This window comes from Hippichthys cyanospilos, chromosome 10, assembly GCF_059441005.1.
Source record: "Hippichthys cyanospilos isolate Australia breed blue-spotted pipefish chromosome 10, RoL_Hcya_1.0, whole genome shotgun sequence".
NCBI classification, from domain to species: Eukaryota; Metazoa; Chordata; class Actinopteri; order Syngnathiformes; family Syngnathidae; genus Hippichthys; species Hippichthys cyanospilos.
Window position 1 is genome coordinate 17,613,506 of NC_142378.1, and position 25,534 is coordinate 17,639,039.

The following is a 25,534-nucleotide window of genomic DNA, read 5'->3' on the forward strand; positions in this document are numbered from 1 at the left end:
AAGTGAAGTTGAAGAGTAAAATGTTTACCATCCAAGAATAGTAATAAAAATACTGTACTGATTTAAAAAAAAAAAAAAGTTTGAAAAGGCTTCAAGCACATTTTCTATTTTGATTCCATTACGTTTGACGTGAATTTCATTTGTGTTTAGTTCAGTGATTGTTTTTCCTACTTGCCACTAGAGAGCACTAATGTACCACTAGACGAGTGCCATTTAAACATTTCACCACCCCGATTTTTTTTTGTGTGGGTGTTATTTCTACTGAAGGCAATTCATCATTGCATTTAATCACTTGGAGACATACATACATACATACATACATACATACATACATACATACATACATACATACATACATACATACATACATACATACATACATACACAATACAAACAATACAAACAATACAGTACTTGCGTTTGTTGGCTATGTGAGCACTTCCGCATATGTCTAAACCACGCCCATTTCGGCTCCCAGCCACGTCATTTCTACCTGTCCCAACAAGTCAGGAAGATTTAAAAGTAACCACGGTGTTCTTGTGGTGAATCTTCCTCCCCGAAACTTTGATTTAAAAATACATAAAACAACGACAGTGATCGAGAGAAACTTGAGCGAGGATTTAGCTTGGCGGGAGCGGGTTTAACAAAAACTTGCATCGACGTACAAACCCGGAAGTATTACAGGTAAAGCAAGCTTCTTTCCTCTGTCAAAATAACTGCGTCGTCTCTTTGAATAAATCAACTATTGGCTTTTTTATGTTGTTGAACTAAGCATGCAAGCAAAAAATCGTGCTTGTCTTTTTTATTAAAAAAAACAAAAAACATTTTCTTTGAATAACGTGAGGTGGTTTCGTCAAAATGACATGATCCTGTATGTCAAAAAGTGCTGGTGAGATGTCGGGTTTAACTTGTGTCGTTTTTACATTGTTTTTTGTCTAGTAGCCAGTGTTAGCGTTGTTATTTCTTATTTGTCGACGACATCTGATGAAATTCCACGTTTGCAACCACGTTTGCAATCCATGTGATTTTCGGTCTGTTCCCCATCCTTTTCCTTTCTTGCCCTTCTGGTTCTCAGCGCTCGTGCAGGTTTCTACCTGCCTCAAACCGAGTTTCACAATAGTTTCGACTCACAAATAGCTATTTGTATTCCTTACATACCTGTGTCATTTTCTACGGCCCTCCACCATTTGATAATCTTAAAGTAAAACAATGGTATTGACTGACATTTTGTCTTTGTTTTGTCAATGCCCATCCATTCCAGTAATAGAAATAATTACTTTTTTTAATGTTTTGTATTCTTTGAGCTGCCCTCCTTACCTTTTTGGATAATTTGTTACAGTGGGGGTCATATTGAAACATTTTGTGTGGTTAAGACCTTCTCATCCTAAATTACCTAAATTTGTCATATGAAACTGACTTTCTTTTCTGCAATGGATGGCATGAGGGGCTTGTGGTTTGATGTGTCCAGACACAAACCCTTCTGTGTGAAATTTGAATTTATCATTGCATGGGCTTCCTTCAAAATTCCAAACATATTCTTGCTTCACTAAAAACACTAAATCGTTTATTGGTGTGCATGAGTGTGAATGTTGATGTCATTGACCGGCATCTAATAACCAGACCAACTATTGCCTATAACCGATACTCTAGTCGAAAGTCAGGAATAGATGACATCATGCTGAGCCAGTGCACCTCTAGGCTTTTAAATGTGTCCTGTGTCATGTACCTTGGCTTTTATTACTTACTGCAGATAAACCTATAATCAGCAAAAGCAGGAGTAGCTATGTGCTATACTCTCAGCTTTATTGCAGTAAAGAGAAGGGATTCTGACGGGAGTATATAAAGCATTTGTTCATTCAAGTGTTTGTTTTGGTAACAGCAGTACCCGTTGGATCTGTTTACTCCATTTGAGCTAACAATGAAGTGCCAGGTTGGCCAGCTGTGCATTCAAGCAAAAAAAAAAAAAAATGTGCATTGGTAGCAGTGTGTAGGAGCTACACATTTCTGTTAGTATTGGTGGGTGTGAATCACTTAAAGGCAGGAAACAAATTATGGATATTTGGTATTGGATCTTGGTTTTTCAAAGATAGCAGTATAAATAACCAACCTTAAAGTATTCAGTGGTACTGATACCTCTAGTACTTTTAATATACAAAATTTGTTTTCAATAAATGGAATATTTTTGTGATCATAAAACTACTCCGTGAGAGTGGCTGATACCAGTACCACTCGCCAGCCATTGTGAGTACGGATAACTTGGAATAAGGCCAGGTATCTGCCTGATACCAATTCTTGATATCTGTACTTGCCCATCCCTGGTTAAAACCGAAAAAGTAAAGTTTATTACCTGGATTTATCTGTGAGCAGCATTATTGAGTTGTCCACACCAGAACAGTTAAATGCCTCCTCACCATGCTTTGAATCTTTGGACGCTTTCACCATCCATGTGTCACATCCATGGTGTGTGTTTCACCATCCCTGTGTCCCCACTGGCTTTATGTTCAATCAACATTTCTTTCATGTATTATCTTGTTACCTTGTTTTTCAGTACAGATTCTTATATTTAAAAAAAAATCTAAAGTTGTGATGACAAATATATTTCATAGTACCCCCATGACCTAACATGAGCTACCATGAGTAGGCGCCTAGTGAAAGGGAAACATGATTTGGCCAATTTTCAGCAAATTTTAAGGGATGCTAATGAAGCCCGTTTGGAGTTTTTGAACTGAATTCATGAAAAAGCTCTCAGGTGAATTATTTGGCCTGCAAATAATAACAGCAATGAAATGAAGCAATATCAAGAGGGGTGTCGTGCCACCCAAAGAATGTCACGTACACATGTTGTGAGTATAGAATAGTAAATACCCATATATGTTTGATCCTTACTTCCTGTGTGCTTTGAAGGCACCCAGGAAGCTTTACACTAGCAAACACCCTTTTAATTATTAACAGTCCAGCGCTCTCATTCCACTGCTGTAACCATAGCGTCCGGCACACTCAAACCACCCTCGTGAGAAACTGTCTCAATTTGGACCAAGAAAGTCGCATTCCACTGAGACTGGGAGAAGGCTGACCTCCGGGATGAATCCAAATGTGATCTGCTGAGTTTGGAATAGATTTTCTGTAGGCCGCAAGACATTTTTGAGTTTTTAATGTTGAAACACTGTGTGGTCTTACTGTGGATTGGTTGCCTGTTAGACAACTTGGGTGGTCGTTTTTGCCATGAATGCGAACCAGCGGATCAAACTAATGAAGCACTTTGGTTCTGTGCCCCCACCGCCTCTACTAGAAGTACCTGTAAGTAAGCGCTATTATTATTATTAGAATTTACATTTGAGTAATGGTGTGATTTTCTGAGCACCCCAAGTTCCTCGGTGCATTCAAGATATGCTGGGGTGAATTTAGGAGTTTTTGTTTTTGTTTTAGTTGAAATTGCCTGTTCTCATCGCCAACCCCTTTTTGAAAATGGTATGACTAGATCTGAAAGACCGGATATCTTTTCCTCCACTTAATGAATTTTTGCAGACGTTGGGCTGAAACTCAATATGTCACATTCTAGTGAATTTCATGTTTGTTGGTTTTTGAAAGTCTGCTATTGGTTAGTCTATACATGTGGATGTTTTTAAAAAATATTGATCTAAATACCTTGCTCTCTTTTACCACACACTTCTAATGGTTGAACAAACTTGGCATTTTGAGGACCTTCCAAAAAGTGATGATTTTGGATAGACAAAGTTTCCCCTGATGCCAGAGATTACATTTGTATTAAAGTGAAAAAAGAGAGACGAGAGTAAAATGATGGCAAATCCACTACAAGTTATGAATGTTAAATTAGCCCTGTAGTACTTTTTATTTATTTATTTATTTTAAAGTTGCTCATGTAAAAATCTCACAAAAATTGTTTAGGTACAATGTAACTTCTGCAAACTCCACTGTCCCCAATAGGCATGGGGTGATTTCAGAATCTGACGGTATGATAAAATATATGATGAAATGATATACCGTAAATATCACAGTATTGAGAGTACAGCTTTAAAATATAAGATTTTAAAACCTTCTTTTGGTGGCCATTTTTCTAGATTATATAAACAGTTTTTATTTTAAAGAAAATATAATACAGCATTTGTTACAATAACAAACATTTACCATGCACAATAATTAAAACAAATAAATATAAATGCACAATATTTTGAGAAGTGATTGATTCGAAATTAACTACCGTTGAGTGATAATAGTTTATCTAGTAGTCATTCAACTACTATATGTATTAATTAATGGTACAATGTTATGTCATTTTATGCCGACGAGGGTTCGCTTTCTTGACCCACACCATAGCTTGAGGGACTGCTCGCATCCTACCTGGAGCAATATCACGTAAAAGTAGCATAAATGTGTTAGCCACTTTAGCCGCGGTCGCTAACTTACAGAGATATACGAGAAACATACAAGGAAGCGACAGGAGGCTCCCGCTGCTGTTTGCAAATTTCCTGTTAAGACAAATGACACTGGAGTGAAAAAAGAAACAAAAAAATGGTTTTATCAGATTTGGACAGTTTTAAATAACCGTGACTTTCAAAATCATGAGATTTGCCATTACGGTTATCTGAACATGCCTTGTCCCAACAATAGTAAGAAAATGTTTCCAAAACTAAACGTTTATATAACACTACTGTAAAAATTAAAATTCCTGTGTACGTATATATATTTAACAAATATAAAAAAGACCAAAGTGAACTTGAACTTTAAGTTCAAATAAGATGACCATAAAACTCCCTGAACTTCTTCAGGTTGAAACAAGTCTACCAAAACTTGCGTTATAAAAAGACTTGGGTGAACCGTTGCATCCATCATTTGGCGATGTTTAAGTCATCTATCAACAGATTGGGGGGGGGGGTGCTGAACAATATATTTGCTGTTTATATCCTCATTCCAAAGAAAAAAAATGACAGTATCGCTCTCCACTGTCTGCCGGGTATCTTGTGTTTGTGTTGTTTGGTAGTAAGAGGGACTTCGAAGTCAAGCCTGTTGTCTTTAGTTTGACCCTGTGCTCATTCCAGGGTGAGTTCAGTGTTTAATTGAGTGTATGAGAGAGTTGCCGCTTGAGTGGTCAAAGTGCAAGTGGGGGAGGAGCGCTCCCCAGGTGAATCCTCCCGCCCTGCACGAGCGCCACTCAAAATTGGCTTCGTTTGACCGCCACCCTGAAGGATCGGGTTTCAGGAGCCAGATCAATGGTCCGGTGTGTTGTGGTTGCGTGTGGAATATGATCATCCGCTTGCGCCTTCGAATTTTACTTCGAGACCCCGGTGGGAAATGGAAGTGAGGTTCAAAGACCAAGGGGTGAGTGCCGTCTAACGGTCGCCTGACCTGACCTGTTCAAGCCGCTGAAAGGAGAGCAAAATCGGATTTAGTCTTTAAATGATGCGCAGGAGTTTCTATGAGACCGTGTTATTGTGGAATAAATATTTGAATGGAATTTTAGGAAGGGTGGGAAGGGGGGTTAGTTTGTTTTGTTTGAATCAAACATAAAATCAGTCTGTTCTTAGAATGAGGCACATAACTGTTATCTTGTGTATCCGGGTGTTACTTGGGTTCTTGAACTCACATATAGACGTACAATAATAGTAACTGCTTCTACTTTTAATCTGGTGAGGTATGTGTGATTGATGTGATATTTAGCTTTTTATACTTTATATCTATTTTTATATATATATTTATACTTTTTGTTTGTTTGATTCTTTTTTATTTGGATTGCTTTTGATTTGTATTAGATCTTTTGTCTATAATTTTCTTTCATTTTTTTAAAAAGGATTTTTTGCAACAATTTTCATTTTGGTTATTATTATTTTGTTTTGTTGGAGTTGTTTCAAAGTTGTTGTTTTTTCCAGTTTTAATACTTCCTTTTGATATATCTACATATATATATATATATATATATATATATATATATATATATATATATATATATATATATATATATATATATATATATATATTGTATTTTTTTGTAGTTTTTCATATGTATCCTGAGGTTTTTTTTTTAAAAATTCTTGTCGTTTGTGGTTAGTTTATCTTTTCATGTTTGTTGCATAAGATTTTGTTTTTTTTAATAATTCTTTTGTTCCTAAACTATTCGGTGACATTCATTTTATTCTCCTACCCATGTTTTAAAATTTTGATATTTTACTATTTTAAAATATCTTTTGTTTTATGAATTGTCTGAATTTTAATTGTTTAGTTTTCTTGCCAGTATTAGATGTAAGTAATTTTCAATTTGTTCTGTTTTTGTTTTTTTATTTCACAGTTTATATTTTTAGTCCTAATATTCGGTACTTTATTTACTCCAAGTGTTTGTTTGGATCGATTTCCTTGTCCAACTTGTTTGTTTTTAATCCACTCTAATCTATAAATAACATTATTTGAGATTTTTTTTTCAGTTTTGCCACAGGGCAAAGTGCTTTCCATTACAAAACAATAAAAGTAGTGCGTTAAGAGGAAACTCACCTTGTAAACTAGAGAGGCAAGTGTCTCGATGAAAACATAACATGGGTGAAAAAAAAAATCTGTTTCTGTTTGAGCAGCCAGGTCAGTTTTATTGGTGTTTAGGTTGATGATTAACATACCAACCTACAAATGGCCTACTGTTCACTGCGCTCACATCCAGCAGCCCAACTCTTCACATGGCATTCACGCTTATCCCACCATCCTTTTTGAATGTCATGTACAGTAGTAGCATGTCACTATCAGTAGTCTTCACTTCGACTCGAGAAGCTGGCTGTACTCGTTCCTTCTGGAATGTGCCGTTCCTCAATGTCTGTTCGCTTTGCTTTTTTGTAATGCCACAAGGTGAACAAAAATATTTGGAGATGCGGCCTTGACATTGGAATGTATGCACTGTTCCAAACAGGACTTCAATTCCAAGGAGAAATGATTACTGGTACATGTTGATGCGCCCTTTAATTTGCACAAATGTGGTATTATTGTCCAAATCTATATTACAATTTATGGTTATTATTTTCCTTTACTAAATTATTTTTATTAAAAGTCTGAGAGCGTTTGTCCACAAAAATGCTCATGCCTGCACAGGATGAGATCTCTTTGCTTTTGGCTGTTTTTGGCATGTTGAGCTGGAAGTGCAATAGAGCACTGAGTCAATTAAAAATAAAAAGTTTCCAAGTATTGTTTCTTGCCCTGAATCCTGCCTATTTAGTGCATACAAGAAAAAATAAGTCAGTTGTAGCAACTGTTGTTAATGCTCTGCATGACAGGAAAACACGGGGGCAAGACCGTGAAATGCCCAACATTAAAATAAACCATACCAAATAATATATGGACACGAATGCCTTCTTAAGTTGGAAGGATTTTATTCTGAAGATGTTCTCACATAGCACCTGACTTGATTTGTCTTTCTACTTTCGTGTCTTCACAAAATTTTGATCCTTACAAAGAACACAATGAGTGGCAAGGGCAAGGCTAATTACTTTTCTAAAGCAGTTTAATGGGCGTAAATGACTCTGCACACTTTGATGCTGACACACCTGACACAGTTGCCGTTCCTATTGATGATTTTTTAACCAACCAGGCTGACTCAAACATGGCGTTTCAACAAATAGTGTGTTGCTGACCTGAGTTTAAAGTTAAGCAAAAAAAAAAAAGTAAAAATGTAAATGTTGGTCATCCAAAATGAATTGGAAATGTGTTATTTCGGGTATTCTGTGTTTATAATTTGCTTTTCCCGAGCAAAAAACATTGCGCCTTACACTGCAGATAACACAAGTTGGATACATTTTGTTAAACTATTCACTAAGACAAAATATCTCAACTGCAACTATGATTGCAGCAGTATTTGAAAAATGATTCACAGTGACTCACTTGTTTACATTTGCACTTCAGACCAACATCATTTTCTTGCAGTCTGCAGAAAAAAAGGAAACAATAAAACAGTAAAACTTATGTTAGGCATTATTTTGAATTCAAAATTTTTTTGAACTCTTTGTCTCAGGCACATTATTTACTGTGGGAAATGGGTACAGGCCAATTTGAGGGGATTATTTTACCCTGTTTCGAGTTAAAAAAAAATCCATGAAAAAAAAGATTTTGACCAAGTTTTCAACACAATTCTTCTCCATGCGCTCAGGCCTTCCGCTATGAAGTTGTTACTATGAAGCATGTTCTCCCCAAGCCCACATAGGTTCTCTCCTGGCACTCCGGCTTCCTCCCTCATTCCAAAAACATGCATGGCAAGTGTATTGGACTCTTTAAATTGTTCTTAGGTGCGATTGGGTGTGTGAACGATTGTTCATCACTGTGTGCCCTGTGATTGGCTGGCAACCAGTCCAGGGTGTCCTTCGCCTACTGCCCGAAAACTGCTGGGATAGACACCAGCAAGCCAGCGACCCTCGTGAAGATAAGTGGCTAAATATATTGGATGGCTGTTTCTCTGTGTAAAACAAAAAAAAAAAAGCAAACAAAAATTGAAGATTTCACCAAGTGGTCCCATTCTCGTGGCCCATACACAAATTTAGTCAATCTCACACTTTGAAGCTGTCGTTCAGTGTAGTAGTTTTTTTTGTGTTGTTTATATGTGCCGTGTGCTCGCTGTGAAGCCTCGGGTGTTTCATACACAGACTAGCTCGCACACACTGCGCCACTACACCCGCCCCCATTCCGGTTCATCCAGATTCAGACTGCGTATTACACATTCTTCCGGCTTTTATGGAGCTCATCGTATTGGGTTTTCGCTACAAAATGTCTGACACTGAATGTAGTCTTTTCTAAGCGTTGCCGTCTGTTTTGTGATTGCAGAAACCAGGCATGGAGGAGCTAACAATATGGGAGCAGCACACAATAACATTGAACAAAGTAAGTTCCTGCTTGATGTACATGTCGCCATAGTAGACGTGGCAGGATGGCAGTGTTGCACGAGAGTAGTAGATGGGGAAATCGCAGGCTTTCCAGCAGTTTTTTGACACTGGTTGCATTTTTATTTGGGATGTATGACTACCTATACCAGTCTTAATTAACAGAATCGGGTTCTTGTGGAGTCCTACCGATACCAGCAACCAATTGGTTTTCAGGTTAAGCACCATGCAAAAACAAGCATTTTTAGGTTTTTTTGATTCAAATTATTTTGGTTCCTCCATTCATGATCATTATTATCATTGTTATTATTTTCATTTTATAAGATCACGTCTCAGTGCTCTTTTTTTTTTTTTTTTTTACAATACATTACAAGCATGGTTATATGCTATCAGTTATTTTGTCTTTGCACATGAAGCAATTCAAAAATCCTACTTAATTTGATCATATAACAAGGATAATACACAGGTCCAAGTTAATCAAGTGTGCAAAATATTTGACAATCATCCAGTAAAAACTGGAAAAGGAAACATTCCAATATCAATATTTTGTGCATGATTACCACCTGGACTCTTGTCTGCACAAACCTTTACCTGGAATTCCAAGAGGCACACACCCAACTACAGTAGTGCATACCGGCTGAGCTTGGAACACACACCCTCTATCACCCGCACTCACCTGCATACAGTACATATGTCAATACTGTACTTTTTTTTGCCCGTCCTCTCACCTTCATTCCAATATCTCTGTATGGCAGGATTCCAAACTGGGATTTGGCTTTGCCCTATCTGGAGGCAAGGACAGTGGGGATTCGGCAGTGATCGTGTCCGATGTGCTGCCAAATGGACCAGCCATGGGACGCTTGTTGTAAGTGAACCACAAAAAAATCCTTTACAGATGACTTATAGCACCTTCTAAACCAGTGGTTCTCCAGTTTTTTATATAAAATTATAATCATTGGTACTTAAACGACACATTTAATGAAACATTTATTTAGTTAATGAAACATTTAATTGATTAATGATGATTGTATGTATTTAATAGTACATTCATCTGCTTAATTTTGGCACTTTTAGTCCTCCATATTGACCAGCATGAAGCATTTGGGATTTTTAAGAAAGGAAAAAAAAAACTGTGTGTAGTGCCTGATTTTGAAAAAAACCTTTTGAACTACTTTTGTAGGGGTATTTCAAAGCTTATTTTAGTCACAACTTTAGCAGCAAATGTTTTATTTTCTGGCTCGTCTATAAGAAAATCACATCACTTATGACAATGCATAGCCGTATTAAACTTAAAATAATGGCAAACAACATTTTGCGCAGCAGTGGCTATACTGTAACACAATTTAGCAATAGGTTGTTTCATGTTCCGATACATTTGCTCTTAATTTGAAAGGAAAGGGAGCCCTTTCCTGACACGGCATTAAAAAGCCTTCAACTAGATTTGCTCATACCTGAAGGGACCCTGTTCAAATCTTACGTACCCCTGAACTGCCTACACTTATCTCCACACTCACCCCAATTTGAGAACAATTTTTCGACAGTACTTTACAAAGGCTCACATTCATTCACCCATACTGGGATGTTTTCCAGCACCTCAAATTATTATAGAGCATTTAGCACTCATTATATCTGTAAAACGGGTGCTTTGAATTAAGGTTTCACAGTAATGTCTAAATTTCTAATGGTAAATTGAACTCTTTCCTTATATAGCATTTTTCCACCACACGAGGCCCTAAATCGCTTTGTATTTGACTTCTGATTAAAGTTACAATTTCAACAAAATAAAAACTAACAAAAACATCTGTTTATTTTCCAGCAACAAAGACCAGATTGTGATGGTCAATGGGGTCTCCATGGAGAATGTCCACTCCAACTTCACCATTCACACCCTCAAGTCGTGTGGCAAGACTGCTAACATTGTGAGCGCTCAAAGACATCGGCATAACGATCCCACTGAAACATATTTGACTTCTCCTTTAATGTGACATTACGATACTTACTAAATTTGACAAACGTCCCAAGTAACATCAATTTGTGCTGTATAGTTTGCTTCCATTTTAGCATCCATTTGTTTTGTCAAAATATTATCTAAGTGTCACAACACCTTTTAGCCAATGTCTGCATTCCATTAGCCTACTGGTGCTATTATACCTTAGCATCTTATGCATGGGTTTTAATACTCGTTAGATCTTGTTTAAGCTGCACGTCAAGTAGTAGAGGCCAAATACGATTCAAAAAATAATCAGATCAAACGTTCAAATTTTCACTGTGATTTCCCTGCAGACGGTAAAACGTCCTCGCAAGATCCAGATCCCAGCTACCACGAGGCCCACTCGAGCCGTCTCCCATTCCAACCTGTTGGACCAAGACCCTCCGAGGAGAACGCGACGCTATTCGGATGCCAGTGACAACAGAGAGATGAGTCGCTATCACACACGGGCACGCAGCACCTCGCCTGAGCGCAATGGCTACGGAGGCACGGTGCCATTGATGTCATCAGGATACAAGAGGCTGCCGCATCATGACCTCGATGACAAGCCTCTCAGAACGACTTTGGTGAAGAAGAAAATCTCAGACGGTAAATTAAAAGAAAATGTTAGCGTGGTAAAACTTTTACTGCATAAAGTTGAGTCTTATTGTGTACCTGATCGTAAAGAATGTTTGCGATCGAAATGGCAGAAACTGCACGTCATGAAAGACGCTGAAATTTTAGTGTAGTGTTGGAGAAAAAAATGAAGTTGTAAAAGTCAGATTTGTTGTTAGTAATAACAAAAATTAAAGCTGAAGTGGCTTTTAAATGAATACACCGGTACAGTGTTACCTTGCCACTTGGCGCTTTACTTTTTGCGGCTTCAGTGCTTCACTCTTTTTGAGATAATATCGTAGATGCAGCGTTTACGACACTTTACGATGTACTGCAATAAGACTGCTGCACTCAGTCAAATATGGAGTTTGAAGCAGTGTAAAAGCCTGATAATAATTAACTCGTTCAGCCGCAAATAAAGGTACTTTTGTTTAAAACTAAACCACTGCTGGTCATTCTACACCAATAATATTTAAGGGCATTTTGCCCCAAAAGGGGGCGTTGGGCCAGAGCACAAACGGAAGTAAGTGGTGCAGTGTGATGAAGTGCCGTGTAAAATAAAGTAAAACTGCTGCATTGTGAACTCTGCCTCCCCGTCGTTATGGGCTCCATATTGGTCTATGTGTAAAGGCCACTACACCGAGGGCAACTTCAGCTCTGGAGAGAGAATCTCCTGTATCTCCCGACTACTGTCAGGGAACGGTAACAGGAATGAACAACACAGGCTAGGACTGGCCATTTCAAAAGTCAGGGCTGCCAAGACTTGGGGAGAGTTAGCAGCGGCTCATCACTTTATGGCGACCTATTATGTTGTGTGATGTTAAAGAAAGGAAGATTAGCGCCCCAAACTGGTTTCTATTCAGCCTCCGTACTACAGTTAGAAGATCACTATATAAAATATATATATATACACAATAAAAAATTATGGGAATTGAAATTATTTTGTTTAACTATCTAAATGCATAAATAAATTAAGAAAAACTGTCAATGTCATGTAAGAACAGTAAGGCAGGTATCATAAAGTGAGTAAGAATAAAATTTGACTTTACATGGTCATGCTTGTGTTGCAGAGTACGGCCTAAAACTAGGCAGTCAGATCTTCATCAAGCACATGACTGAAACAGGTCTGGCAGCAAAGGAAGGCACACTGCAAGAAGGTGACCTGATTCTGAAGGTATGTCAGAGGAGAGCGGCTACTACCGTTGATAAATCACCACTCCATTTTGACACTTACCGCTCGCCATCCCACCAGATCAACGGCATGACCACTGAGAACCTCTCCTTGCTGGAGACCAAGCACCTTGTGGAGAAGAGCCGCGGCAAGCTGACCATGACGGTGCTCCGTGACCACCGCAAATTCCTAGTCAGCATCCCCGAGGTGGAGGACAGCGCCCCCAATAGTGAGGATGAGCGGCGGCGGCGGCGAGACAGCAGCTCGGAGATGGAGGGTGAGAGGAGAAGATTAGGCCTTTGATGAGCAAGAATTGACCTCTGTATTAAAATAAAATGAAAATGTTCCTCCTCCCAGACATTTCTGACTTAGATGATCGCTCGCCTCACAGAACATCTCGTCATCCTACCAGAGAGAAACGTACGCACAGGTAACCATTAGCGTTTGCTATTACCTCCATGGACGTTATGTTTTCATATTTTAGTTATTTTTGATACACTGAAAAACATGGTGTTGAATTTATTCAACTTAATTTCATCAAATGGTTGCACACAATAAAATCATCTGGATTCACTTAAATTTCTAGGTAGATGTATGGTCAATTTAAAAAATATTTGGATCCAGATTTTATTTTACACAAACCACTTAATGAAATAAAATTAAGTTCAACACACTTTTTTTTCTTTTTTACAGTATAGATAAGACTAGGTATTCTGAGCCGTACAGTAGCAGCCCGTTTGATTTATAAAACGAACAAATGGGCTAGGATGTTGTAGGAAATAAAAGGTTAAAATGTGCATGTAAAATAGGTAGTTAACAAATGAGCGGAAGAATTCATTTGTACAGTCATGTAATTCAACCTGTATACAATTTTGGTCACAATGTATGTGAATGTTCTTTTTTTTATTGTTACAACATTTATTTTGCATTTTTTATTGTTACAACATTTATTTTGCATTTTTTATTGACTGCACCAAATATTTACTTGAATAGATCAAATGTGTAACTGTTAAATGCACAAGATATGTAAATTTGGTTAGCTGCTAATTTCTCTACAAATACATCATCAAAAAGATTTAATATGTTAAGCACATGTGAAGAAATTGACAATAAACTTGACTTTGACTTTGACTTTTGTCTTTGACTGCTGGTACCAGGACCAGAGCTGAACTTCCTCCTTCGGTGCTCAAGTCCAGAGATTCATCTCCCGTGCGCTCTACTTTGCCTCGATCCCCCGCAAGAGGCTACGCATCTCGTCGGGGTAAGTCCTGCTGCGGAGACCGCCCGTCATTCCCGATACTTTACGGATGTTGCCATAACGTTGCTGTGTCGTTTGTCACAGACCCATATGACTCCGAGTCAGACCACAGCGCCTCGCCACCTCCCATCCGGACTGACAGTCTGAACCATTCCAGCAAATACAAGTCGGTTGAACAGAATGCTTGTGTGATATAAGTTGATTTTATTAATTGATTGATTGATCACGCAAACACAAATTTCAATGAGACAAACAGAAACAGAAACAAACAAAAAAATTAATTAAATTTTTAAAAAAAATAATAGGACCTAAACCATTAGTCCGCTGTCCCTAATCCCGTGTTGTATTGTAAAGCCAGTCTTGTATTTCTTTTTACTTAATTTACAGCTCAGCTGTTAGCACACAGCGCTTCTGTATTTGACGTGACATTGTGACTTCCTCATGAGTTTTCAACTTATTCTGTTATTATGTCAATATGTGGTGCCACCTAGTGTCCAAAATAATACACTATAGAACGAGTCTAGTTTCTTTTCTTTGCACTTCACTGTACTCCTTGAAAAGAAGTTGTACAGTCACATTGATAGGGCCATTCTCCTTCCGCAGACTGTTTGTTTATGTATGTATTATTAGTTTATATTGTTATGTGTTCTCACCATATATATGTATTTTATGAACAAATGGAAAAATGATCATGGAAAACTTCCATTTGTTTCTTGGAATTTAAGGCAAAAATATATATTAATAAGTTATATATTAATATGATATAATAATTTCATTTATATGGGGGACCAAACGATAAAAAATCTACATATAAGTGACAATTGTTTTAAGTTAATATAACATTATTTTACCAATCCAACCCACTTGAGAATAGATTTACCTGCCCGTGAATATGTAGAATTATATTTTTTAATTATCATTTGAATCATAAATAATAATAAGTTTAAATAACTTTAAAACTTCAGAAACTAAGAACTAAACATTTTGACATATTTTGAATATACTGAACAAATTTTAAAAGATTAGGTTGTTTGTTCACCACAATGTTTTAGGATTTATACATTTGTTTTTAAACTTGAGGGTTTCTTTTTCCGCCTGCTGCAGAAGCCTGTCTGGTTTGTCCACACTGCCCAACCCCAGATCTTCTCCTGCCACCCGCAACTGGTCGTCATCCAGGCCCACCTCATCGTCCTCGAGGCCACGCAGGCCAGTGTCGGACTCTGACTCGGACCATAGTGCCTCATCCCATAGAGGGAGCCCCAGGCCAGACAGCAGATATAAGTAAGCTTTGAGTGACGCCCAAGGGGAATGTGAATCAGAAAGTCAGCCGCTCTGGTTCTAATTACTTTGCTTGTAACTTGTCAGCCCCATAGTGATCCCTGCTGATCTGTCCCACGCTGGCCTGAGAGCTTCTCCAATCCTTGTGCGCCAGGAGCCCCCAAGGAGGGTCAACTCTCCTGTGAGAGTCCCAGCCCGGGGTCAGTACATTCTTATACGAAAGAAATGAATGAAATAAAAAATGTATCATTTATAATGCATTGTTGTTAGGACACTTAAAATAACGACAACTAAAAATGCGCAACTGTAGTTTAACAAAATAGAATCATGTACAATGGAATCTCATTTTACCAAGTCTTAATTGCAGTGGTTAATATCCATAGTTATTCATTCCTGAGCAAATCCATGTAACATTCTTACCTTACATTGCGCCATATTCTTATTGAATATTGTGCATTGTTTTAAAAATAATAACATTAGCCATCACAATGTTGTAAATACTTATTTTGCACATTTACCGTAATTCTCCAAATATAAGACACACTTTTCTTTCCCAAAAATAAAGTCCAAAGGTATGAGTGCGTCCTATAAACGGTAACTTAAACATCTGAATTTTTATTTATTCAACACTGTTCGAGAAAGATTGGTCAGTCAGCCACAAAAGTCTAGTTTTGATGCACAAATGTGCATTTTTATATTGGACGTATTCTTACAATAATTACTGTAACTTGGTGAGCGAGAGGGCAGGCGTCACTGTTCCTGTTGCAGCTGGTGTTAGCAGAGATTCTTACAGGATTACTTTAAATAAAAGAAGCGAGCAGACTGAACCACCGCCCGAGTCCTAGTTCTCACACCAGAATGTTTCTAAAACTGAGTGGATTGTGTAAAAGTTGTGATGACTCAATCTGATTTAATTAAGAATGTCAAGGTATAGAGCGGAGTGCACTGGTTTGGGTACCCAGAAAGGTATTCCATTTGACTCGTTTCTTAATTGGGGTGTTTTGTTATGTACACACAATTATGAATATAATGGAAAACGGATGCTTTGCAAATTCAGGTATTTATGGCAAAATAAACTCGAGCTGCATAGCAAGGAAAACAATAAACAACTGCTTCGAGCGCATTCAGTTACACTGCCGCTGCGTTCACTGACCACTCCCAATGTGGGGAATCTGAAATACACTTAACACGTAACAAATATATAACTTACGGATATGAACAAAAAAAATAATATGAACAATTTAGGAAGATGAGGTTCATTTTGTTTCGCTATACCTTTTACGTTGTTGCCAAAGTGTTTGTGCGTTTCATACACGGTAACATAGAATATACCAGAATTTACCCCAAAATTAAGGCTGCGTCTTATACACAGGTGCATCTAATATTTGGGGGCTTACAGTATTAATTTTTGTATATAGTACTGTGTTACTATAGGAATGAGTACCAAAATTATCTTTTTTTTGTTTGTATGCTCGTCATATAGTTGTATGTGTAATATAATGTGTTGAATTTGAACAATTAATAAAATATGATGTTTTGTATATGGGTATATTTATAAATATATTTATATTTTATAACTGGAGTTGCATAGAGGTGTAAGTAATAAAACAATTGATTTTAGCTTTTCAATTGAAATAGTGAAAAGTATATAATGTAGATGAACTACATTTACAGTGAAATATTTTATGTTTTTTGTTTTTATTTTTTTTGGATTTGCCTTGATTACCTTAAGAGGTTACAACATTTATAAATGTGAACAAGAACCATTCAGAATGATATTGACCCATCAGAATGATATTGAATAAAAAAAAAAAAAAATGTGTGTTTTTTTTTTTGGCATGGCATGGCAAAACGGCCTTGTTTCCATAGTGACTCTTGTTTTAACTGTTTTGCATGAGCCATGCAAAACTGCATTCCATGGAAAATGGTGATGTCTGCTGATGGCCACGTTGTCTCCCTTCCTTTTCAGACTCTGAGTCGGAGTCAGAAGGTAGCTCGGCGCCTCTCAGGAGGCGGAGCACCGCCTACAGTCAGGACTCGTACAGCAGCAGCAGATACAGGTACACATGAAGACGCTGTCCCCTCCTCCCCACCACTTCAGCACCCTGCTGGGCACTGAGCAAGGCTTATTTTATGACGAACCTTTTATTTACCCCATTTTTATTTTATTTTTTTAAGTTACACAAAAGTTACAACTTCTGTCACGATTTATTATTTTTTGTGTGTGTGATCAAATTGTAGCTTTTTTGATGTTGGTGTGTTTTTGGGCTGTATCATTGTGTATCAAGCGCTGAAATAAAAAGTGATTTTCACTGAACATGTCCCTCTCCATTATGTGGCTATGTGTTGATTAAACAGAGGACGGCAACAAAAATTGATTAAATACATACTGGTACTTTAAATTGATCTATAGTCGTCACAAAGATGTCAAAGAGAGGAGTCCCCTCAGACACAAAGGTGAATATTCCCTCATCCATAATCATCATATTAGCCACAAGCCCACACGCCGTCCTTCCAAATGTAACTGAGACTTGTCTTCCTCCTCCCTCACTCCCGCCTCCCTCTCATCTCTTGCAGAGCTTTACCAGAAGTTTCCTCGCAGACGGAAACGGGGCGGCGCAGTACCTCCGGTGTCCCGGTCGGCGGCGCGCCACAACGATGTAAGCATATCACCATACTTTTTCCGTAAATGAAAGCATGCATTTCTGCCAATAAAGTGTGAATCCTTACAGCTCCGTCCGGGTCGGATTCAGAAGACAGTTACGCGTCCGTCCCTCGCAGGCACTCAACTGACAGCGAGAAGTCAAGCAGAACCAGAAACCGATACAGGTGTGCAATTTCATCCAAATATCTTCCTATTGAAATTATATAGGATAGTTGTTTAGCTTCTTCACAGTGTTGGTTCCAACCAAGCTCAACTTCCTGCTTTCTCCAGGAATAAGCATTGCTTGCGCAATCAAATTACACTTCTGCATTCTAAAAGGAGACCCGGCTCCAAGAGATTTATTCCCTTGAATTAAAATGTCAAATTTTGCCAAATAAAGATTTGCTTAAATGATGAAATTCCTTTTGTGCTGTTTAAAGAGCCCTTTCTGAGAACAAGCCCTCTTCGGTCGAGGTGAATCCGGAGCCAGCTCGCAGAATCTCTTTGCCTCTCCAACCCCCTCCTGATGGTCAGTGAGTAAGTGAGTTGAGTGAGTGCCGGACGAACGAAAACATCATTGTTCTCCCTTCACTTAATTCAGATTCCTCCGACTCCGATGAGCTATCACACCTGCGGAGGTCGGGCAGCTCGGACCGTGGGGATAGCCGACGCAGGTAAAACCTTTCCAGGTAGAGAGTGAAGAAGAACCCCAACCAATGCATAACAAGACTAAATAAAGTATGCCTTATAGTGCTCCTCATGTGGCTCGTAATAGTGGCACAATGATGTCTGGGATCTCCGTGAGGAGCAATCCACCAGTCAAGTGTAAGAGCAGCCAGATTCAATGGTTTTTGTTGTTTTAGCTGTTAATGAATGAATGAATCGTTCTTCTAACATGGTTTCATTATCATCAGCCCCTGGAGGCTCTGCTCGCACAAAGCCTGCAGAAGAACCAATCTACTCTTTACCTCCAGACTCATACCCCACATCCTCCCAAGGGTGAGTCTCTCTCGGGTCTTAGCATCCTAACACGCATCCCCATTTTCAAGCCCTGCTCTTCTGTTCCTGCTCCTCCAGTTACACCTCGGATTCACCGGTGGTGTCCTTTGTCAAGGAAGGGAGCGTGGGACTCAGGCTGGTGGGCGGTAATGATGTGGGAATCTTTGTGGGAGGGGTGCAGCCCAACAGCCCCGCCTATGAAAAGGGGATGAAAGAGGGTGACCAGATTTTGAAGGTGAGGCCGTGTTTTTTCATGTATTTTTTTTTGTATTGACATTTTTAAATTTAACTATAAATTTAGACTTATTTTTAAAATAATCCAGAGTATTTGCTACACAGGCAATTGTAAAACCCTTTTTGAAAAACAGTAGCCCAAAAACAGATGTCAATACATGATAAACACCAATTTATGATTGCCATTCTGGGGTCTCTATGAAGAACAAGCCACCATTTAATAATAATAGTAGTTGCTGCATTCAGGGTTGAATACCCCTGCATGTACCCTCTGTCCAAATTTAAAGTCCCTTTTTTTTTTGGCATTTGACTCAATGTGATGCTTAACACTGTTCTATTGTATTATTGTTTTTGTTTTTACAGTATTTTCGGTTTTTTTTAACTTATTTATTTTCTGTGTTTATGTATTAGTGTATAGCTGAACACATATCCACAATGGGTGTTTTAACTTCTGCTGGGAGAAAGGGGGGACTTAATGCAACTACATTTTTGAATATTATTACACACTACGAGAGAAGATTTTTTTTTTTTTTTAAACCTCCCTCTGTCACAGGTCAATAACACAGACTTTGGCCATTTCACTCGGGAGGAGGCAGCAAATTTTTTGCTCAACATCAAAAGAGGAGAGAAGGTGGACATCCGCACTCAGAACAAAATGGACAGTAAGTGCAGTAGAACCCAGCAAACACCAGTCTGTGTCCAAATACCTCGATGGTCATTTTTGTTTTTCCTACTTAGTCTATAAGAAGATCATCAAGTCCAACCTGGGGGATAACTTCTACATTCGCACGCATTACGACCACGAGACAGACCACCCCATCGGGCTGAGTTTCACACGAGGGGAGGTGTTCAGGGTGGTGGACACCATGCACCGCGGGAAGCTGGGCAACTGGCTGGCCATCCGCATGGGCAACGACCTGCACGAACTCGATAAAGGCACCATCCCCAACCAGACGAGGTCAGCAACAAACAGCGAGCAAACTACATCCTAATGCAAGGGTTATAAAATTTAAGAAAAAAACCACAGCAGATGGATGGAGTGTTTTGATATTCCACCTCATATGAGGAAAAAAATCTGCATATCTAGAAAACTTTAATTTCAATAGAAAATTTACAGAAGCATTACAACAATGTTATTCAAGTCCCAAGTATTCAACTATATTGAATTTACTCTTTCAATAACTGAAAATCAAATGACCAAAATACATCTAAAAAAAATGCTAATAGTTGTTGTTTTAAAACACTTATAGTTCTGCTATACTTCAGGAATTTAACATGAGACTTTGCTCGTGATTGATAATTTTATCAAGTTTGGCGGGTGGGATTAAAAAGCTTGACGGGCCGCGTTTGGCCTGCGGGCCATACTGTGCCAATTGTTGTCCTAAGGGTTAATCCAACAGTATTCATGTTTTGTGCACCTTTCAACAACTTTACAAAAGTCAAGTCAACTTTTAAGAAATTTAGAATAAACTTAGTACAGAAAGAAAGTCATCATTTTACATAAGTTAAAAATAGTTTTGTAAAAGTAACAGACATATTTACAAAACTTGACTTTATTCATAGAGCAATTCAAAGCAATCAGTGTTGCTTACAAAGTGCTGTACATGCATATGCAGACTGTAGCAAACAGGAAAAACAACAAATTGATCACAAATACAGCAGGCACCATAGAACTTTAAAAAAAAGCTGAATTTACAAAAAAAATCTAAACTAAAATACAATTTTACAAAATTTTGAGAAGTAAAATAAAATGAAAGTACAAATCTATTGGAAATTAAATATACGATCTCTACTTTTTAGCAAAAGTAAAATGTATTTTTTGAAAATGAACTTTAATTGTACCAGTATAAGCCAAGCGGCAAATTTACAAAATCAGAAAAATGTTTTCAAAACTAAAATAAATTTTATTGGAAAATTAAAATTGTTTTACAAAGGTAGAAACACTCATAAACGTAGAATACTGTTATATGAAATAGCATGGAATTCTATGAATATAAAAACAATGTTTATTCAAAGAGACTGACTTAAATAAAAGGGATTTTAAAAGGGAAGCTAAAATTCAGTTTGTATTTAAATTTGTTCTCTACCTGTTAAAATTGGTTTCATTCTTGTACTACAGTACATGAATTTTTGGGTTCACCACAGTGTCTGTGATGATTTATTTTTTTTACATTGATGCCCAGGGCGGAAGTGCTGGCCAGCCAAGAGCAGGCGCAGAGGGTGAGCAGCGAAAGGCCGGTGTCGGGCCCCAGGGCAGAATTTTGGAAACTACGGGGGCTCCGAGGGAACAAAAAGAACGAGAAGAACGCACGGCGCTCACGGGATGACCTCCTCAAGCTGACCATTCAGGGCAAATTCCCAGCTTACGAGAGGGTCCTACTCAGAGAAGCGAATTTCAAGAGGCCTATTGTCATTCTGGGTCCTCTTAATGATATCGCTATGGAGAAGTTGGCCAGAGAGATGCCTGATGAATATGAAGTGGCTGGTTGGTGTCTTTATTTTTGTGGGGATTTGATACATCCAATTAACCTGAATGTGATATACTGTATATGTTTTCTTTGTTTTCATCAGAGATGGTTCCTCGCAGCGGGGGCAGTGACAGCACCTCGACTGTTATCAAACTGGACACCGTGAGGAAGATCGCTGAGAAGGTGAACTGGAGCTCCATGATACATGCATACCAATTTTAAGCATTTCAACTGATTTTTAAATATCCAAGGCCCCTTACAAGACAAATATTGTCATTTTTACTGATTGGAGTGTACCCTTTTGCGTGTATTTCAGATGACCAGCTAAACAAACCATAAGACACAAATAACACACAGACACACACACAAAGTGCTTTGTTTTTGAAAAATAATTGTTTAGTCAAACATAAAATCTTGCCATTCAAAATTTTGGCACAAACACCTGCTGACTGTTTTAATCTAAAACATGACATTTTCAGGATGACCCCAAACTTTTGAATAGTTTCATAATGACTCAGAATCCAAAAGTTGTTAAGAACCAAGGCTGGCCACTACTAGTGAATGATTGACAGCTACAACAAAGCACTTCTTTATCAAACTCCTAAACTCCTAAAAGATTCTTGACAATACGATTCTCCAAGATAACAGCAAAATAAACAAATAAATAAATAAAAATAAAAAATTGTCTAAATAAAGCTCCTTAACACACATAAAACATTTGTTCCTTGGCACCGCCTTTTTGTTGATACGCAAACAACTCATTTTGCTAGTTAAATGTCACCCACGTCACAAAGCGCCATTTTGTTCAAATGAAAATCCTATTGTTTTGTTTTTTTTTTTTAACACAGATGTGCCACTAGAAGGCAGCAAAGTAACGATTTTGTTCTTTTGCCAGTACAAAACCAGGGATTCTTTTTTTCCCCACTAAATGCTTTGGAAAAGTCTCAAGCTATTGCAACCAAATTTTTAAGCTATCAAATCTGCCTCCTCTTTTATAAACTGACTTCTCTATGTGCAGCCATGTTGTTAGATAAGCAGTGCACATCATTATGTACATTTCAAAGTCAGCACTGGTGGCTCAGTCAAGGTTAATGTTGCGTTGGCAGGACAAGCATCCCTTGCTGGACATCACACCCACAGCTGTGGAGAGGCTCAACTATATCCAGTACCACCCCATGGTGATCTTCTTGGACCCGCACAGCCGCAAGGACGTCAAGGCCATGAGGCAGCGCTACAGCCCCGACTCCAACAAGAGCTCCAGGCGACTCTACTCGCAGGCACTCAAGCTCCGGAAAGATTATAGTCATCTTTTCTCAAGTACGTCAACAGCATGCATCATTTTTACCGTTTAAATGTTAGTTTTTTGTGAAATTTCATTCCCCAAATCCATTTCAATGGGGATCAATTTGACACAAATTTTGGCTTCGAGCCAGTTACACTACCATGATTGACAACAAACTTATACTCATATTAAAGCCTATTAAATACCGTAATTCCCCAAATATTAGACACACTTTTTTCCCAAAAATGACGGCCGAAGTTATGGGTGCTCTCAATAAACTTAAAAATTTCATTTTTTGATTTGTTTGACATCATTGAAGAAAATGGATCCGCCGGGTTTTGATTCACATATGTGCAGTTTTATATTGGCCATATTCTTACTTACAATAATTACCGTAACGGGACGAGCTTGAGGGCGGAAGTCAATTGGCTGTTAGCAGCCAGCGCCTGTAGCATCTAAGAGCAGCTCGTGTTAGCTGAGGTTGTTACGCCATTATTTTCAGTCAAATAAGCGAGCTTATATACATTGTTATATACAGTAATTGGCATCAGATGAGTGGTTGTCTAACTTTTTTTATGTTTTGTTTTGTTTTTTTTGCTCCCTCTAGCTCGTGTTGACCTGCAGCCCGGCTCTAATATTTGGTACCAGGTTCTAAAGGACAAGATTCGCCACCAACAGTCTAAACCGGTGTGGGTTTCTGAAGTCACGGTAAGACACACAAGTTCCATTTGCTGGAGTTCTCAGTGGATTGATTTGTGTGCGTATCTTTTTTTTAGTTGGAAAGCGGCGGAGAACAAGACCTGGACGCACTGGATCAAACTCAGTCCGACTACCTCAGCGCCGCCAGTGACATGGAGGACACGGACGGTGAGGCCTTCACAGATGGCGAGGCTTACACAGACAACGAGGACCTAGAGGAGGCCTACCCCGGTCAGGACGCGGCCAGGAGCTCCGGAGCGTCCGGGACCGCTGTGGCAGCCAGGAGCTCCAGAGTGTCCGGGACCGCTCTGGCTCGCTCGTCCGAGCCAACCTGGGGCGACCCGGATGAGGAGGTGGACCCGGAGCCTTACGCCGAGGTGTACTCACCGGGCAGAGAAATCCCACCTCTGATGCACGTGCCGGAACCCGCCACGCTCCGCCGCCAAAGCCGCAGCCCACCTCTGCATCACCCGGACGACATTCCTTCCCAACGCAGTTTTTCGGACTCCGACTTCAACCACCTGGACGCGGTTGGGCCCACCACTCCGTCGGACGGACCCCCGGATTTTATTGCTCCCGATCCATTCACGCGGTACTCTGTCAGCGAGCCTTCGTATGAGGACGAGCAGATGGAGAGCCCGCAGCAAGCCAGCCTCTCTGCTATTGAAAAAAAATTACAGCAGGTAAGCTTTGCTTTTTGGCTTTGACTTTGGTTAGTATCCACTTGTCAAGCTTAAAAATATAATTGTGCAAAAACACTTCGTCATGTGTCATTTTAAAACCCTTAATGAAAGCTTCCGTGTGTGTGTGTGTTTGTGTATGTACTCAAAGCTAATTTTCTGTTCGCTTTCAGGCGCGAGAGGCAGAGCCACAGACACAAGCAGAGGAAAAGAAGGCCCTTCAATTCATAGTGTATGTTTCATGTGTCTCAACCTTTGGAGGGGGGCGGAGGGGGGTTGACTCCAGGTTTGAAGCCTCTTCCTCCTCCATGTTTACAGGGTGGCACATCACCAAGCCGTCCAGGTCAGACGAACGCAGATCAGAGGGGGTAGCAGCAGTTCGGACGAGGACGAGGATGACGATGAGGAGGACATTGAATGGGGACCAGCAACAGAGCTGTAGACAACCTGTAGACAAATCCAGCAAACTTAACGAACAAAGACACTCTGAGAGACATATTTTTTAAATCACTGATCATAATTCATACAAATATCAAAATTCATACAAATTTTTGTATAAATACTTTTGATTTTTTTTTTTTTGGGTGGGGGGGTGTAGCGTCAATTCATATCCTAACACTCCATTGTTAATGTGGACCTAATATTTACTTCTCAGTATAAGACTGAACGTTACAATAAGTAACGCACGCTGTATGTGCTAACATGTGTTGACATGTTTTTTTTTCTACCTTTACGTTTTATCATGATTTTTTTAATAAATATTTTTTATGTGATTGAGTATCTGAGGTGATGCCCTTTAACCTGTATCTGACATTTTACGCATGTGTTTCATATATATATATAATATATATATATATATATATATATATATATAATTTTTTTTACAGGGAGGACTAGATCAACATGCTGTAAATACCCCACTCCCTTAGTCCCACAGAAATTTAAAAGGAATTCAAATTTCTTTTTTTTTAATAAACAGATTCAAGATATATATATATATATATATATATATATATATATATATATATATATATATATATATATATATATATATATATATATACGTGTATATGTATGTGTGTATATATATATATATATATATATATATATATATATATATATATATATATATATATATATATATATATATATGCTGTAAAGCTGTTATTTATACTTGACAACCATGTAAATTGTGTGTCGATTTGTGATTAACTCGGGGCTCTTCGATCCTGGCGCAGGTGAGCCTATAGCGGACGGAAGAATAACACCCCCCATTGACGTAGCGACACACGTGTGCTTTAATGACTTGATTGAGTTGAAAATAAGCGCTCTGTGGTTTGTGCGTCGAGATGTGACGTTAAAGTGGGAACTGAATTTCC

At 38.6% G+C, this 25,534-nt stretch overlaps 1 protein-coding gene across 3 annotated transcripts; it reads left to right on the top strand.

Moving 5' to 3' along the window:
- Positions 1–467: 467 nt before the first annotated feature.
- tjp3 (tight junction protein 3) lies at positions 468–24,933 on the top strand. Of its 3 annotated transcripts, none has more exons than XM_088425057.1 (29): positions 468–684; positions 8,803–8,859; positions 9,614–9,723; positions 10,675–10,777; positions 11,142–11,436; positions 12,513–12,616; positions 12,695–12,890; positions 12,971–13,043; positions 13,771–13,874; positions 13,956–14,037; positions 14,976–15,152; positions 15,237–15,349; positions 17,119–17,209; positions 17,727–17,809; positions 17,882–17,978; positions 18,234–18,322; positions 18,395–18,467; positions 18,545–18,618; positions 18,708–18,792; positions 18,871–19,027; positions 19,580–19,688; positions 19,765–19,984; positions 21,210–21,511; positions 21,598–21,677; positions 22,601–22,811; positions 23,384–23,484; positions 23,553–24,158; positions 24,329–24,387; positions 24,474–24,933. In XM_088425057.1, the coding sequence occupies exons 2-29, from the start codon at positions 8,812–8,814 to the stop codon at positions 24,595–24,597; spliced, it is 3,966 nt and encodes a 1,321-aa protein (XP_088281183.1). In that variant the 5' UTR covers positions 468–684; positions 8,803–8,811; the 3' UTR covers positions 24,598–24,933. The 3 variants fall into 3 exon arrangements, with proteins under 3 accessions (XP_088281183.1, XP_088281181.1, XP_088281182.1); XM_088425055.1 differs by lacking the exon at positions 468–684 and adding an exon at positions 2,970–3,297; XM_088425056.1 differs by lacking the exon at positions 468–684 and adding an exon at positions 5,040–5,337.
- Positions 24,934–25,534: the final 601 nt, after the last annotated feature.

Coding starts and splice junctions, on each gene's coding strand:
- tjp3 (XM_088425055.1), top strand. CDS start 3,223: ATGAATGCGAACCAGCGGATCAAACTAATGAAGCACTTTGGTTCTGTG. Junction 18,323..18,394: donor TCTCCAACCCCCTCCTGATG/GTCAGTGAGTAA, acceptor CACTTAATTCAG/ATTCCTCCGACTCCGATGAG. Junction 18,793..18,870: donor TACCCCACATCCTCCCAAGG/GTGAGTCTCTCT, acceptor CTGCTCCTCCAG/TTACACCTCGGATTCACCGG.